Source organism: Vombatus ursinus, unplaced genomic scaffold, assembly GCF_900497805.2.
Source record: "Vombatus ursinus unplaced genomic scaffold, bare-nosed wombat genome assembly UNPS02014789.1, whole genome shotgun sequence".
In the NCBI taxonomy this organism is placed as follows: domain Eukaryota; kingdom Metazoa; phylum Chordata; class Mammalia; order Diprotodontia; family Vombatidae; genus Vombatus; species Vombatus ursinus.
In genome coordinates this window covers 27,084,359-27,102,662 of record NW_020954567.1, presented here as the reverse complement: position 1 = coordinate 27,102,662, position 18,304 = coordinate 27,084,359, and the positions used below count along the sequence as shown (strand labels likewise).

The 18,304-nt window shown below is 35.1% G+C and overlaps 1 protein-coding gene across 2 annotated transcripts in view; it reads right to left on the bottom strand.

Moving 5' to 3' along the window:
* The window catches only part of PLA2G4A (phospholipase A2 group IVA), a 164,596-nt gene that overhangs the window by 57,184 nt on the left and 89,108 nt on the right, over window positions 1-18,304 (bottom strand). For both annotated transcript variants that reach the window (XM_027868653.1, XM_027868654.1), the window contains exon 8: window positions 333-469. In XM_027868653.1, the coding sequence (XP_027724454.1) occupies window positions 333-469 (137 nt within the window). The remainder of the gene's footprint in view (window positions 1-332; window positions 470-18,304) is intronic.

Here is an 18,304-nt window from a genome sequence, read left to right as displayed (position 1 = left end):
TACATGTAAGTCCATATCTGATGGGGCTTCTCACAAAATTTCACTTTTCTCAGGATGGTAACATTTTAAAATTTGGTATAATTTAGAATTTTTATTTTTTACATAATTTTTAAATGTTGCCATGCTAAGGAAAGTGAAATTTTGTGGCAAGCTCTATCAGATACAGATTTATTCAGGGAACTTCTCCATGATTACCAGAAACCATTTCATCATCGTAAATTCAACTCAGTATTTCAAAGTCTAAGTTTCACATTTTCAAAATAACAGGAATACTGAATGAAAACAATTTAAATGCAAAATGGGAATAGCAAGATTAAAAAATGCAGACTTACCATGTAGAGCCAGAAAGACCAGCAACATATGTGGCACAATCCAAAATTCCTGATTCATACAGTGCTTTCATCACACCAGAAAATCCCACCATGGCACGGAATCCACCACCTGAACCCAGCACAGCAATCACTGGCACCTAAGGAAAATTAAATGGCCAAGGCCCAAATGAGGTAAAAGTCATAAAATATACTATACATTTGAAAACCAAAAAAGGATTGTTCTGGTGTCTATTGCTCAATTTTTGTTTTATAAATTCCATACATTCCTAACAAAGAACAGCAGCCTCGCATCTTTGACAACCTAGCCCTATTACCAAAACAAAATTATTCAAAAGGAAAGCAATTAATTTGACATTAGGAAAAAAACTACTAGAAAGTCTTAAAAACAAAGAAAATACCACGTTATTCAATTTAGTCAAATAATTGATAAATTTAAATTTTCAATAAGATTTCCCTCTTTCTGTTGGTGGCACCATCTATGAGTTACTCAGGCTTTAATTATTGGCATCATCTTTGATTCTGTCTTCCTTATCACTTTCCACACCCAATCAACTGCCGAGTCCTGCTGATTTGGCCCTTAAATATTTCCTGTATCCACCCCCTCTGTTCTCTTGTCACTGACACCACAACCACCTTAATGTAGGCACTCATAGCTTCTTGCCTACACACTTGGAACAGTCTCCTAACTGATCTCTAGCTATTTTAAAGATGAGAATTATATGGTTCTTTTCAGTTTTCAGCACGCATTCACATTGCTGACCTCATCTCATGACTACAACTATAAAGCTGGCAAGACCATTGTCCCCTTTCATAGAGACAATAACCCTAAAGCTCAGAGAAGTTGAGAATTGTCTAAAGGCCTTTGGTCAATATGTACAAAAGCCAGATATATATAACCTGAGTTACTTGTTTGTAGTATAATGTCATTTCCACAGCACCACATTACCTCAACTCTAAATCTAAAGGATAAAAGATTTTATGAATCCAAATGCTTAAATATAAGACCCTATAGATCTGTACTATTTAATATTAATTATTCTTCAGTGAGAAAACCACGTGCTCCAAGACTCTATAAGACCTCAATATGAAACTTGGCTCTCAATGGTCATTTTGTTAACACAGTGAGAAATTCCCAGAATTATAGAATTCTATAATTGAAAGAGCCTTTTTAAAGTTTTTAGATTACTTTATTCCAGTCCCCTCCTTTTACAGACAAATAAACTGAGGCTCAGAGAGTTTATAAGATTTGCCCAAAGGCAAACTGTCAATTAGTAGCAAAGCCACGTTGACCTGTCTTGCAAGGCCAGGGTTCTTTTCAGGACATGCAGTCTCCTCAAACAGACAAACTGAACATGTAGTGACTAGAAGTCAGACCTCAAACTTGCACCAGAAATACTCTCCCAGTTCAGCACAGAACCACAGATTGTACTGATTTTTGCTTTGTTATCTGATTTTGACCCTTTCCGTTGGTTTAAAAGAGTTCTCTGAGTTTTTCAGAGAAATTTACAAATCGGGGGAGAGGGAGAGAAGCAAAAAAAAATGAAAAAATTTTATTGACTTGTTTTTTGTTTGTACATTCATTTGATTCTGCCCTATTAAATACCAGCATTTTCATGAAAGATACTAACCTTTATTGCCTATGTTTGATTTTATTTATGGTTACTAAGTTTATACAGAGGGATAGAATGGTAGACATATAATCCAAAAGTTCTAGTCTCATATCTGGCCTCTGAAATGCCTTAGCTGTACTTAGTGTAACTTCCACTTATTCTGTCCTTCAGTTGTATTCTAAGCCTTTTCACTACCTTGACATTTATCTATATTGTATACTTCACAATGAAACACTTCATTTAATGTTGTCTTATACCATTGTTTCCTATTGCTTTCTCTCTTTTTTCTTTCTGTTTCTCTTTCTCTCTCAGATTTTTCTCTCTGTAACTAAACCATAAGCTATTACAGAGGTGTCAAACACATGACCTGCGGGCTACTGCCATACCCTGAGTGCAGCTGAGCCAGATTAAAATGTAATTTGGAAATATTTAACAAAATAAATAAAAGCACTATAAAACACAGATGACACTGCATTTTAAAACTAAGTCAATATGTGGTTGCAGGTATCCTTATGTATGAATCAGTGTCCCCCATTTCCATTTGTTTGGTATCACTGGAGATCAACAGTTGGCCATGCAGTCAGAAAGACCCAAGCAGTGTAAGTACTGGAAGAAAAGTACTGACTCTGGAGTCAGAGGAAAGAGGTTCAAATCTCACCTATAATATTTACTACCTGGATTATCTTACTTCCGCTCCCTGAGCCTCAAGTAATTCTCAAACATTTCAGAGAAGAGCTATAATCTGTGTTGATGGAGAGAACTCCCATGATGACAAAAACCACAGACCACTGACATATTCTTAAGATTGTTATTATTGTTCTTATTATTAATAATAATAACATTAATAATGCAATTATCGAAAAGAAAAAACCTAGCAGGCACAGACATTAATATATCAAAGGAAGATGGGGAAAAAGAAAGATTAGAGTCTCTGCATATTCAAATTAATTTACTTGTCTTTAATGAATCAACTAACAGGTTGATGATCTACTATTCTATATAGGTGGAGAGGAATATAATGTACGCCTCACGGAGTTTGTCTAGGTTTTGGCTGTTGTTGTTTGGGGGGCGGGGTATAGAGAGGAAAGGAGCTATGAACTCCTAATGTGGAATTCGGCATCAACTTTGCAGAAGGTGTATGTGCACTAAGAAATCTGTTTGCTTTTTAATTTCATAAGATAATAAATTTAGAGTTGGAAGGAATCTCAAGACCATCTAATCCAATCCCTTCATTTCACATATAACAAAACTGAAGCCAAGAAGGAGGGTGACCTCTCCAAGGTCATACAGGTAGTAAATGTCAAAGGAGAGATTGGAATCTCTTTCCTCCAGAGTCAATATTAAACACTGATCAGATCTTTCAATTCTATGGCCAACCACTCACCTACATAATGTATCACATTGACTAGTTCATGATTAAATTGAAGAGAGAAAATGAAAAAACAAAAAAGCAATAGTGAACAATGGAACAAGACATTCTATCATTCAATGTTGCATTGTAAGGGATACAATATAAAGAAACAATGAAGTAGTTTAAAAAAAGCCTAAGAACACCCCTGTAGAACGGAATAAATGAAAGTGAGGTACATTTAAAGTGGTGAAAATAACAGACTATATAGTTTACTTAGCATAAATTCATAGAAGAAATCTTAAGATCACTTAAGTCAACTGAGAGATGTACTCTTCAGACTAAAGATACCATTTCTTGCTTTCAGCTGCAAATAGGTGACTCTCTCTCTCCTTGGTCTTTCATAAGCACCCACCTGAATTTTACCATGAAACACTCAGGATTCCATAGAATTTTAGAGGTGAAAAGGACCTTACAAATAATTCAGTCCAACTCCCTCAGTTTCACAGCTAAAGTAAAGCTCAGAGAGGTTAGATGATTTGCCTGATGCCACATAGCCATGGTGATACTGCACCATGGGAATACAAACTGGACTGGAAAGAGTCTATACACACAGTCTGGCCCAACAATATCACTATTAGGTCCATATTCACAAATGGTCAAGGATATAGGGACAGAACTCTTCTATACAAAAAAAGTTATATCAATACATTTTATTGTCACAAAGAACTAAAAATAAAGTGGGTGCTTATGGGGGATTGGCTTAACTAATTGTGTGGTACATGAATAATGGAACATTATCACTCTGTAATGAATAAAAAATATTAATTAATACACTTGTATTAAGCACTCCTTCTCAAGCATTGTATTAAAGGCTAAGAATACTGAGAGAGGCAAAACAACAACCCTTTCCCTTAAGAAACATTTATTCCAACAAGGGAAACAAAGTGAAAATAACTAGTTAGAAACAAGATACATACAGAATAGATGGGTAAGTAATTTCAAAATGGTTTGAGTGAAGTTGGAAGCTCCCATTAGAGAAACAACTTGATTGTGTTCCAGAGTTTCTTGGGCAGCAGAGATTCACCGAACTCAAACTCTGGCTTCTAGTGGTGGAGAGGAAAGCCCAGAGAACCATTCCCTCCCTTCAGTATGCACAGCAATTGACCCTTTGTAAGACATCTAGCTGTGCACCCTGAGGGATCCGAAATCAGAGGAAGACAGATGGTACCTCAGCTCCTGTTGGAAGGTTCTTCCACATTGGGGACACTTTTGCCTCCCCATCTTTGACCTTTCTTTCCCCAAAAATTTTGCCATCCAAATGTCCCACACTTTCCTGAGGCTCAGAGGCTGGGCAGTAGAAAGGAGGACGAGTATAAAAGGATAGTGGACTGTCCTTAGGAATAAAGTCATTTAAGAAATCTCAAGCCTCATAGGCACCCCACAGAAAATGGAAAAATGTTTCACTCCCTGTAGATATCTCCAACCTCTAAGGCCCAGGGATTCTTGTTACATCAGAGTCATCTGAATTCTTAGATGCCAAGTACAAAGAAACTTGAAATTAGAGTCCATTTAAAGAAGAAGCTACCAAATTATCTGGGGGGAGCATTGGGCATTGTAGAGTGCTGGAGTCATTGTCTCTCCCCACACAGTGGTGTCCTTCCCTCAGTTCTCCAACCCCAGCCACATTTAAGGGTGCCTTTCATGCTATCTTCCCTTGACACAGTTTGTGTGTGTGTGTGTGTGTGTGTGTGTGTGAATTCCCTAGTTGTAAAAACTCTTAGTTACAACTTTGATCCCAAAGCTTTCTCCATGATACCAAAAATATCTCCAAATAATGTTACATTTTAAACCAGGCAATCAAAAGGATCATTCATATTATTTCCCATGAAAAAAATTGTTATCTATAACATACTGTTTTCATTTTAATAAGATATTATTAACATAAATACCACTGTTTTACCACACTTTTATAAGCCTAAAGACAGTTGCCCTTTTCAGAGCTTATTTCACCCAAGACTCCAATTAATAGAGTAGAAATTAGGTTAATGAATGTATTTGATCCAATTCTACAAATATTTTTAAGTACTCACAGGGTGCAGAACACTCAGTTGGGTGGTAGGGGAGATGTGGTTGTTGTTAGGACCAAATCAGATAATAACATGCAAAGCACTTTGCAAACCTTAAAATACTATATGAATCCTAACTATCATCATGCCTTTTGGCATCCTAAGATAAGTAACTACCTGTAAAACCCAGTATGCCCAAGATATTGGGGAACTCTGATTTAAATAAGTTCCATAAAGACAATAAATTCCATAAGTTCCATAAAGTTCAGAAAAAATTTTAAATACCTTTACCTCCAACATTCCTCAGATGCAAAAATCAAACATAAAAGATAAGATGTTGGCAGTCAAATGATATCCTTCTATGAATGAATCACTCCCAGTGATATAAGCAGGATTTCAACAAAATATGAGAGCTGTAAGCTGGCTCAGTTTTCTCAACCAGGGTAGTCTGGAATATTCTGAGAAAACTGTTACATAAATGAATGACTACAAAATTCAGCTATTAGTCCTGGATCTAAATCCAAATAACCAAAACAAATACATGTTGCTGAGCACATTTAGGTCCTATTGAGAAAAAAGTACACTGCTTGGCCATAACCTAAATACCTTATGCATTTCTATTACTTGGATAACTAATTACTAAAAACAAACTTTTACTTACCTTGAATTCCTATTTGATATATTTGGATTAAAATATATTAATGCCTGAACTTCAAAGAAATACAACAAGTATGGCTAATTTATCTCCTTGTAAAACAAACAAACAAAAAAATACTGTGATGTGTTTTGTTTTGTTTTTTTGCTTTTTGGTGAGGCAATTGGGGTTAAGTGACTTGCCCAGGGTCAGACAGCTAGTAAGTGTTAAGTGTCTGAGGCTGGATTTGAACTCAGGTCCTCCTGACTTCAGGGCTGGTGCTCCATCCACTGTGCCACCTAGCTGCCCCCTGTGATGTGTTTGTTTAGGTTTCAATTACCTGGCAACTGTGTTCAGCCTCCAGTGGAAAGGAGACTATAGGCATTCAAAAAATAAGGAGACATATTTTGGGCCACAGTATTAACCTGGAGAGATGTCAAAAAAGCAATCACAGAATTTTGTATTTGAAGGGAACTGAGAGGCAACCTAGTCTAACTCCTACTTTCACAGTAATCAGCTCTGTTGTTCAGTCATTTTAGTCATATATGACTCTTCATGACCATATTTTGGATTTTATTGGCAAAGATACTGGAGTGGTTTGCCATTTCCTCCTCCAGTTCATTTTGTAGATGAGGAAACTGAGGTTAAGTGACGTGCCCAGGATCATACAGCTAGTAGGTGTCTGAGGACAGATTTGAACTTAGGAAAATGAGTCTTCCTGACTCCAGGCCTTGCATTCTATGCACTGCCAAGCCTAGTTGCCCTAATCTGTTCCATAAACTCCCTAATAAGTGGTCATCTGGTGTCTACTTGAAGACTTCCAGTGAGGAAGAACCCATTGTCACCAGAGACAACCTATTAGGCTTTCACATAAGAGCCTTTCACTTACTTGAACATAGGTATCATGTGTGCTGGACATGGGCGAGAAGATAATGACTGCCTCATTAAGATCTGTCTTTTTTTCTCCACGCTAAATAACTCCTAGACCTTCAAATGATTCTCATGTGGCATGGCCTAGAGTCATTGTCATCATTATCATCATCAGCAGCATCATCATCATCATCATCATCATAACTAGCATTTAGCTTTAAGGTTTGCAGAGCTCTTAATATTAATTCATTTGATCCTCACAATAACCCTGGGAGGTAGTTGCTTTTATTATCCCCATTTTAGAGCTGAACAAATTGAGAAAGAAGGAGGTTAAGTGACTTGCCAAGGGTCACACCTACTAAGTGTCTGACACTGTATTTGAACTCAGGTCTTCCAGACTTCAAGTCTCATAATCCATCAAGTCTGATTGTTCTCCCTCAACTGCAGTGTTTCATATAGGCTAATACAAATTCAATTCATTGATGCTTGTATAGAATGATTTGGTAGATTCATTTATCTTCATAGTAAAATGATTTAATTGCTCATACTGACTATGAAGACAAATGTTCATCACTTCCTTTTTTAATATTGACTGCAAGATACTAACACCTCCATGAAGCCTTAATCCCCTAGAAAGATATGTTCTTTTATTCCTCATACCTCATTTATATTATTTTTAATAGTTTACAAGAATTTTTCTTATAATATTCCATAAGAGGTAGATAATTATTTTCATTTTTTTCAAATAAGCTGAGGTTCATTGAAAGGAAATGCATTGACCATGGTTCCTTCTGGTAAGTGGAACATCAAGATTTTGAGCCCTCATCTTCTGAGTCCAAGTCCAGTGCTCTCCAACTCTAGTTGCCAAAACAAACCCAGAAACTATATAAATAAAATTATTTAAAAACTTTTTATACAAATAAGCTCAGATTTCAATAATTAGAGAAATATTAATAGTTCATGGGTAGGCAGGGTCAATATAATAAAAATGACAATTTTATCTAAATTAATTTATAAATTAAATGTCATCCCAATTAAATTACCAAAAAATTATTTTGTTGAATTAGAAAAATAATAACAAAATTCATTTGGAAGAACAAAAAAGTCAAGAATATCAAAGGAAATAATGAAAAAAATTTAAAGGAAGGAGGTTTAGCAATACCAGATCCTAAACTATATTATAAAGCCGTAATTATCAAACCTATCTAGTACTGGCTAAGAAATAGAAAGGTAGATCAATGCAACAGAATAGACATACAATTTATAGCAGTAAATAAATATAATAACCTTGTATTTGACAAATGTAAAGATGTAAGATTTTGGAATAAAAATTCATTATTTGGTAAAAATTGTTGGTAAAACTGGAAAGCCATATGGCAGAGACATGAGAAGGAGAGCTAAGAAGGCACTCATATCTAATGGTCTCAATTTTTGGACGAAATATGAAGAGCAAGGTTCTCAGCTATGAGAAGTGGACAGGGATGGGGTGGGGTGGAATGTGTTTGTTTGAAGAATCCATCAGAGGTCTGATAAATGATGAAAATGTTTGGAGAGGTTTTGGAAAGGTTTTTCCACTCCACAGTTGTCTACAACAATTTTCCTATTCACTATGCACAATGCCCTATTCTGCATTATATTTATTTGTGTTTTCTTTCCCCTACCATCTTATCAGGTCTTTGAAGATAGGAAGTGTCAGATGTCATATTCATCTTAGTTGTTTTCCCTATTACCTAGTCTAATTCTGTACACACTGTAGATGATAAAAATGTACTTAATGAATGAAACTGAAATATACAAAGAAATCAAGATAGCTATTTAATGCAAAATAATGCTAGACATAGAATACTTTATGGATTGCAAACTGCTGCACACACTTAGTCTCATTTGACCCACACACTAGCCCAGTGAGGTAGGTGCTTTTATTATTCCAATTTTACCAGTGAGGACACAAAAGCTCAGAAAGTTTAAGTGACTTAACCAGGACCACACAGCAAGCCAGTCTTTGTGCTGGAATTAGTATTCAGATTTCTCTCATTCTGCATCTAGATCAATGTTCCTATGCCTCAAAAGGGTAATTCTATCTTTTCAAATTGCAAGCCCAAAATTCCCCCCGTAAATATTTTGCAGTATCAGAAATACAATTCAGCACCCGTGAAAATTACAATTCTCATGTTTCCAGCATTAACTATGAAAGGCACGAAGCCCTAAGGGTCTGGCTAAAGGATTAACATAGTGACACACATAGTTTGTGAATGAATTAAATTCTGTGAAATATAAGTGTAGAAATTCCCAACATTATTTACAAATCACAAGGTATGTTGTTTATTTTTACCTAATTTTAAGTTACCATTACCTGAAGATCAAAGCAATAAAAAGCCATTCTTGATAATGATCTGTGGCTTCCACAGAAATAAGAAGTCATTAAGGAAAAATAAACTTTCCCTTCTAATCTAAAATCCTACTTTCCCCAAGGATACATTCTATTTTCAATGTATAGTCATTTAGAAATTTGAATCCTAAGTTAATAAAACAAAATAGAATCGGGAAACACAAAATTTGTGAGTCTGTAAAAGAATTCCTGAGTGAGGCATTCACCAATGCATTGTAACAATAATTAATCAGCATAGTTTTAATGAACACAAGGCAATTAAAATATATTTTGTGTGGAGGTTTATTTTATATTATTTATAGTAAAAGTGTTAGTAATTTTGGCTTAATAGTGGTATAGTTCATCAATTACTGCTGAATATTCCATCTTACTCTCCTCCCCTTAGTAAAATCTGACCTATCATAAACTGGATATGGTCAAATAGGACATGGAAAGTTTAAATATCAACTTCTTGGGTGTCAGTGAATATAAATAGACAGGAATGGGTGATTTTAATTCAGGTGATCATTATATATATTACTGTGGGCAAGAATACCTTATAAGAAGTGGAGTAGCCTTCATAGTCAATAAAAGGGTGAGAAAAGCAATACTGGGGTATACTTCAAAAATGACAGAATGATATCTGTTCAAATCCAAGGCAAGCCATTCAACATCACAGTTATACAAGCCTATGCTCCAACCACTTATGATGAAGAGGCCAAAATTATTTAATTCTATAAAGACCTAGAACATCTTTTAGAAATAACAGAAAAAAGACATCACATTCATCCTAAGGCATTGGAATGCTAAATTAGGAAATCAAAAGATAAATGAAATAACAGAGAAGTTTGGCCTTCAAGTACAAAATGAAGCAGAGCAGAGACTAATAGAGTTTTGTCAAGATAACTTTCTGGTCATAGCAAACACTCTTTATCAATAACCTAAAAAGTGACTCCATGCATGGATTAGATTGATGATATACTTTGCATCCAAAGACAGAGAAGCTCTATATCAGGCCTGCACAAGGTACAACCTGCAGGCTGCTTGTGGCCCGCCAAAGGATTTCAGGTGGTCCAGGAAAAAATGTAGAGGATGTTTTCCTCTATATTTTTTCTGGGTCACCTGAAATCCTTTGGCAGGCCACAGGTTGTGCAGGCCTGCTCTATACTGTAAGTTAAAACAGGACCTGGAGCTTCATATTATGAGCTTCTTTTGGCAAAATTCAGACTTAAATTGAAGAAAGTAGAGAAAACCATAAGACCATATAGGTATGACCTAAATAACATCCCTTATGACTATGAAGTGGAAGTGATGAATAAATTTAAGGGATTAGAGCTAGTAGATAGAGTGCCTAAAGAACTATGGACAGAATATTGTATATGTGGCAACAACAAAAAACATCCCAAAGAAAAAGAAGAGAAAGAAAGCAAGATGGCTGTCTGATGAGCTTTTATAAAGGGCTGAGAAAAGAAGAAAGTGAAAGGGAAAGAAGAAAGGGAAAGATATACCCAATTGCATGGAGAATTCTAGAGAATAGCAAGGAGAGATAAGAAGGTTTTCTTAAATGAACAATGCAAAGAAATAGAAGAAAACAATAGAATGGGAAAGACTAGAGATCTCTTCAAGAAATTTAGAGATATAAAGGGAACATTTCACGTGAAAATGGACATGATGAAAGACAAAAATATTATGGACTTAACAGAAGTAGAAGAGATTAAAAAGAGATTGGCAAGATTACACAAAATAACTATGCAAGAAAGATCTTAACATCACCAATAACCATGATGGTGAAGTTACTAATCCAGAGCCTGGAGAATGAAGTCAAATAAGCCTTAGGATGCACTGCTAAAAGTAAGGCTAGTGGAGGTGATGGAATTCCAACTCAGCTTTTTAAAATCCTAAAAGATAATGCTGTTAAAGTGTTGCACTCAATGTGTCAGTAAATGTGGAAAATTCAACAGTTTCCCCAGATTAGAAAAGATCAGTTTATGTCCCAATCCTAAAGAAAGGCAATGCCAAAGAATGTTCAATTTACAGAACAATTGTGCTCATTTCACATGCCAGCAAGGTTATGCTTAAGATTCTGCAAGCTAGACTTCAGAAATATGTAAACCAAGAATTACCAGAAGAGCAAGCTCATTTTCAAAGGGGCAGAGGAATTAGAGACCAAAATGCCAACATTCAATGAATTATGGAGAAAGCAAAGGAGTTCCAGAAAAAAATATCTACTTCTTCTTCATTGACTACACTATCACTTGTGACTGTGTGGATCACAACAAAATGTAGCAAGTCCTCAAAGAGGAAGGAGTACCAGATCATCTTACTTTTCTCCTGAGGAACATGTATGCAGTCTAAGAAGCAACAGTTAGAACCAAACATGGTATAACTGATTGGTTTAAGATTGGGAAAAGAGTATGACAAGGCTCTATATTGCTACCTTATTTATTTAACTTATGTGCAGAGTACATTGTACAAAATGCCATATGTATGAATCAAAAGCTAGAAATAACAATTTTAGATGCACAGATGATACCATTCTGATAAAAGAAAGTGAAGAAGAATTAAGAAGTCTCTTGATGAAGGTGGAAAAAAAGAGTATAAAAGCTGGCTGGAAGCTTAACATTAACAAAAAAAACACTAAGATCATGACAACTGGTCCCACCACTTCCTGGCAAAGAGAGAAAGAAGAAATAAAAGCAGTTTAAGATTTTACGTTCTTGGCCTCAAGATCACTGAAAACAGTGATCGTAGCCATGAAATTAAAAGACTCTTGCTACTTGGAAGGAAAGTCATGGCAAATCTGGACAGCATACTAAAAAGCAGAAACATCATCTTGCTGACAAAAGTCTGTATAGTCAAAGCAATGACTTTTCCAGTAATAATGTATGGCTGTGAGAGTGGGACTGGGGCAGCTAGGTGGCACAGTGGTTAGAATGTTGGACTTGGAGTGAGGAAGACTCATCTTCCTGAATTCAAATCTGGCCTCAGACACTCACTAGCTGTGTGAACCTGGGCAAGTCACTTAACCCTGTTTGCTTCAGTTTCCTCGTCTGTAAAACGATCTGGAGAAAGAAATGGCAAACTGCTCTAGTATCTTTGCCAAGAAACCCCAAGTAAGGTCATGAAGAGTCATATATGACTGAAACGACTGAACGGCAATGAGAATTGGACTATAAGGAAAACAGAGACCTGCAGAATTGATGCTTCAAATTGTGGTGCTGGAGAAGACTTTCGAGAGTCCCTTGGACAGCAAGGAGATCAAATCACTCAATACTTTAAGAAATTAATTCAGACTATTCATTGGAAGGTCAAATACTGATGATAAAGCTTAAATACTTTGTCCACAAAAGGAGAAGACAGGACATATTGGAAAAAACCCTGATGTTTGCAAGATTGAAGGCAAAAAGAGAAGGAGACAGTAGAGAATGAGATGGCTAGATAATGTCATGGAAGCAATAAGCATGAGCTTGGACTTCAGGAAATAGTGAAGGATAGAAGGGCTTGGTGTGCTATGGTCAATGAGGTCATGAAGAGTCAGACACAACTGAATGACTGAACAACAAAAACAGCAGCAACAACAACAAGGACTCATCATGTTTTAAATTTTACCTAAAAATAATACAGATGTTTGTCCTAAGAAATACGGGAAAAATGTGAAAACTCTCATTAGAAAAAGCAAATGACCTGGAAAATAGATTGAGGAGAGATGAATTAAAAGTTATTGGACTACCTGAAAGCCATGATCAAAAAAAGAGCCTAGATATCATACTTCAAGAAATTATCAAGAAAACTGACTTGACATCTTAGAACCAGAGGGTAAAATAGAAACTGAAAGAATCCACTGATCACCTTCCAAAAGAGATCCCAAAATGAAAACTCCCAAGAATATTATAACTAAATTCCACAGGTAAGAAATAGAATGGTGGATCAGCAGAATACATTAGGTACGCCATACATAGTAGTAAATAACTACAATAATCTAGTGTTTCATAAACCCAAAGGTTCAAGCTTTTGTGGCAACAAGTCACTATTTGACAAAAACTGCTGGGAAAGCAGTCTGGCAGAAACTTGGCATAGATCAATATCTCACAACACATACCAAGGTCAAAATGAGTACATGATTTAGACATAAAGGGTGATATCATAAGCAAGTTAGAGGAGCAAGGGGAAAATTTTTTACCCATCAGATTTATGGATAAAGAAAGAGTTTGTGAACAAAAGAGAGACAAAGATGATCATGGTAAGTAAAATGGATAATTTCAATTACATGAAATTTTAAAGTTTTTATACAAACAAAATCAATGCAGCCAAAATTAGAAAGAAACTGAGAGGAAATTGTATAGCAAGTTTCTCTGATAAAGGTCTCATTTCTCAAATAGATAGGAAATTGAGTCAAATTTATTTTGAAAAAAAATAAGAGCTAAGTCACATAAAAAGGATCTAAATCACTACTGATTAGATAAATGCAAATTAAAACAACTGAGGTATCACCTTATACCATTCCAGATTACTTAACCTGACAAAAAAGGAAAATGACAAACGCTGGAGGGGATGTGAGAAAATAGGTACACCAATGCCCTGTTGGTGGAGTTGTGAACTGGTTCAACCATTCTGGAGAATAATTTGGAACCATGTCCAAAGGACTATGAAAGTGAGCATACCCTTTGGCCCAGCAATACCATTACTAGGCCTATATCCCAAATAGATCAAAGAAAAATGATGCATATGTACAAAAATATTTATAGCAGCTCTTTTTGTGATAGCAAAGAATTGGAGATTGGAGGCATGCCCATCAATTGGGGAATGGTTGAACAAGTTATGGTATATGATCGTGATGGAGTACTATTATGTTGTAAGAAATGATGAAGGGTATGCTTAAACAAAAAAGGAAACCAGGCAAGATTTATGTGAATTGATGAAAAGTGTAGCAAGAAGATTTAGGAAAACATTGTACACAATAAAAGCAAAACTGTAATGATTATCAACTGTGGAAGCCTTAGTAACTCTGATCAATACAATGATTCACCACAATTTCCAAAAAATCATGATCAAAATGCTTTTTAAAAAACCTTCACAGAAAGAATTGATGAATTCTGAGTACAGATTGAAGCATATTTTTGCTTTCTTCATTTTTCTTGCTTTTATGCAATATGGCTAATATGCAAAGGTGTATTATATGACTCCACATGTGCAATGGGTATTATATTGCTTGCTTTCTCAATGGGTAGCTCAGGAGCTGAAGGGAGAGGAAGAATTTGGTACTGAAAAAAGAGAAAGAATTTTAAAAAAATAAAAAACAAAGACAACGTCTGACTAGCAATCAGCAGAGATCATGTTTGAGCTGTTTCTTCTAATGCGTTCTGAATACTCCATGTTTTCTTGCTTATTTTCTCTTGAAAGAAGGATGGTTAATCTTAGATCTACAATATGTAGCTAATAGTAGATTTTGACTCTCTTTCATAATCCCACAAATAGGTAAAATCTACTTAGCTCAGGGCTGGCTTGTCATATAGTTATATTTACTTATTTATTAGTAAAAAAAATCTGACTAAACAAATCATTGCTAACATGTGAAGACCTAAAAAATGTCTCAGAACAGGAAATTAAGTTTAGATAATAAGCACATTAACATTCAGTCCTCCATTAATGATGTATGAATTTTTACTTCATGTTATTTTTTTCTTGATTGTAATAGATGTGTTTTGCCTAGCAATTTATACAGGAAAAATATTGTGGATGTGAAATGCCTATGGTCCAGATTATGATATTCAGTTGGACACATAACCCACAGATATTATTCAATAATGCAAATATACACATATGCATGTGTGCATATTTACGTAGATGCATGTAGGGTGCACGTATGTATTTATGTGGATATATACATACATACCTTTATATAGACTTATGCATATACATGTAACACTATCTTGAATAGCCTCTTCCATAGAGGCTATAAAGAGTATTGCTATTTCTTTAAAAGAAAATGGAATATTTGAGGAGTTTATGAGAAAACTTGCAGTTTAACTATTCTCAAGAAAGAATATTAACAATGATGACTAGAGAAAGAGTAGGGGCAGCTAGGTGGCGCAGTGGATAGAGCACTGGCCCTGAAGTCAGGAGTATCTGAGTTCAAATCCGGCCTCAGACCAAACACTTCATACTTACTAGTTGTGTGACCCTGGGCAAGTCACTTAACCCCAATTGCCTAAAATAAAATAAAATAGAGAAAAACTAAATGGAGTACAAGGAGAGAGGATTAAGAGATCTTTCTGGATTGACTATATTTAACTCATCTTTTGAAGGATATTCCAATTAAAATTATTATTAAGATTTTTTACTGCTCTTCTTGATACCTAAATTATGAGACTGTGTTTCCAAAACTGAGAAGTCAATAAGAATTATGATTAGAGTGACACAGGCTATGATCTTACTCAAAGCTAATAAAGGAAATGATTAATTTCTTGTTTTGTTATTTGCTATCTTGTTAATAAACTATATAATACGTAATCTTGTTTTTATTTAAGATTAAGGGTATTTTGTATATATGTATGTGTTTCATAAGTATATGTATATGTGGAAAGAAGTGATTAAAATGTATGAAAAAGAAGTTTTTCTAACTGGTTTGATAAATAATATTTAATAATTTGAAGTGGGGACTCAAAGATAATTAATGGGACAGATATTAAAATTTTAATAATTTATGAGAAAATATGAAAACATTCTCTGATTGCCTTAGAACCAGAGATGAGAATGAATAAGGTAATAAGTCAAGTAAGTGGTTTGGTATGGTTGTTGACTAGTGTATGTACTACATATGTATCATGTGCTATTATACACACAGATGTACTATAAATGTGTATATAGTCTATATATTACATGTGCATACACATACATATAAAACAGATACTGTAAATTGACATTGAGCTGATTGTATAACTGAATTGATCATCTACCTTTGGAAAACTACCAATTTCTTTTTATGACCTCAAAATTTTTCCCATAAAAAAAGACCTATCTATTTAACATGAGTGCTGTGCTAATGATGTCATAAAACTGTAAGTGATGATATGCTACCATTTTTGGAGAAATGAAGTTGAGGAGCAACCAAGTGGTGATGGAGCAGCATACAGTTGGAGGTAGCAGACTCTAACAAATTACACATGAAGTATTGCAAAGGAAAAATGGTATAAAGGATACCATTAAAATTAAGAGTTGAAAATTTACATGGGCTGGTCATGATGAGAGTGAGAGATGATCAATGAAATTCCTGCATGATTCCCTGTAACCTTTACAATGTCAAAAGAAAATAAGGGAATTCTCCATGTTCTTTGGTATGTTTCTTCTATCAAACATAGGAAACCATGAACAAGAGTCATACAACATGAGCAGGCATGAATAGACTGCATCTCCAGAAGGAATGCCCATACAAATGAAGTCATAGATCTATCAAAGTATTCGGACACCATTTGCTGCTAATTTACAATTTCACATCTCTCCCTTTTGAGGAAGCACTCCTATGGGCCAACCCCCCCTAAATCAGTTGGATTTCTCTTAAGAAGCTAAAATAAATTCATATTAGTCATAGGAAAATATGGCTAGGGAGGTGAATATGCATGAAATGAAATTATGTTATAAGTTCTGATGAATTTTTTAGATATTTACAGTTTTGGCTTATCCATTTCACTGATTCATATCTCCACCTATCATCAGAACAGACAGAGGATTTACATCACATGCTAGGAAATACCTAAATGTGTTTGGAAGAGGAATTTAAAGCATTGGAGTTACATGGTTAGGCAGGGTGGGACAACACAAACTAGGTTACAAGTCTAGGGTAACAGGAAAAATAGCAAACTGATAATCAGTAAGAAAAAGGAAGAGCAGGGAAATGAGACATGAGCTCAGTTTGGGAAAAGCCAAACTGAGGACAATATGTCTTCTTAAAAATATTCAGACTGGCAGGTGGGAGTCAGAGACTGAACGCTGGTTGAAAGGTCAGAGTGAAGAGACAACTGGGAGTCATCAGGGTTAGAGTAACTGCTGAAGTTACGAAATAAAATGAGTTCATCCGGGAGAATGTGCTGAGAAAAACAACACAAAAAGAAAAAAAAAATGTTAGATAATAAATACATACATAGGTCAAGTACAACTTATCACAACAAAGAAAAATACAACAAACTTGTCTCAACAATAATAAATTTATTATTGTTGTTTATTGATGATGATGATGTTGATAATGATGATTTTTTTGCATTATATCACTGACAAACTACTACTACTGCAGCTTTGAAGATAATCTCTGTACTTTTTCTATTATGAAACAAAACTGGATACCACTTTCCTAAGCCCTACAGTCCCCAAACAGTAGTAAGAACTGCTTACTTTTAAAAACAAATAAAGTTCAGTTAAAAAGTCACTCAGTCAGTAAACATTTATTCAGCACCTACTATGTGCAAGGAAACAAACAGTGCTTGCTCTCAAAGGGCCCACAGACTGATGGAGGAGACAAGATGTAAAGAACTATGTACAAACGAGTCATATATAAAAAAAGTCATGAACTCTTAGAATCTGCAGTTTTCTTCAAAGCTTAGCTCAAGCACTACCTTCTATAAGAAACTTTTCCTGAATCCTCTCAGCTGTTAGTGCCATCTCTCACCAAATTACCTTGTATTTGTTTTTATATATAAACACATGCAAGTACACATATGTATATATGCATGTCTCTCTCCCTTTAGAATGTAAACTCTTGAAAGTAGTGACCATTTCATTTCTCTTCGTGTTCCTAGTGTAAATCAATGTTAATTGATCAATTGGTGATCACAAGGTAACATGGTGAAATAGAGTCAAGAAAACATGGCTTCATATTCCATGCTTGACACATGCTAGATGAGTGACTCCTTGGCAAGTTATTTAACTCTGTTCTAGAATTCAATCTAGTGGACTTTGGACAAGGCTGTATTCACTCCAAACATGCTTATTATTATGGCTTCAAAAAAGGTAATGTCATAATGTTTGCCTTATCCATTCCAGTCTCTAATAGCTTTCATTTAATCCTTTCAGCAAATGCTTT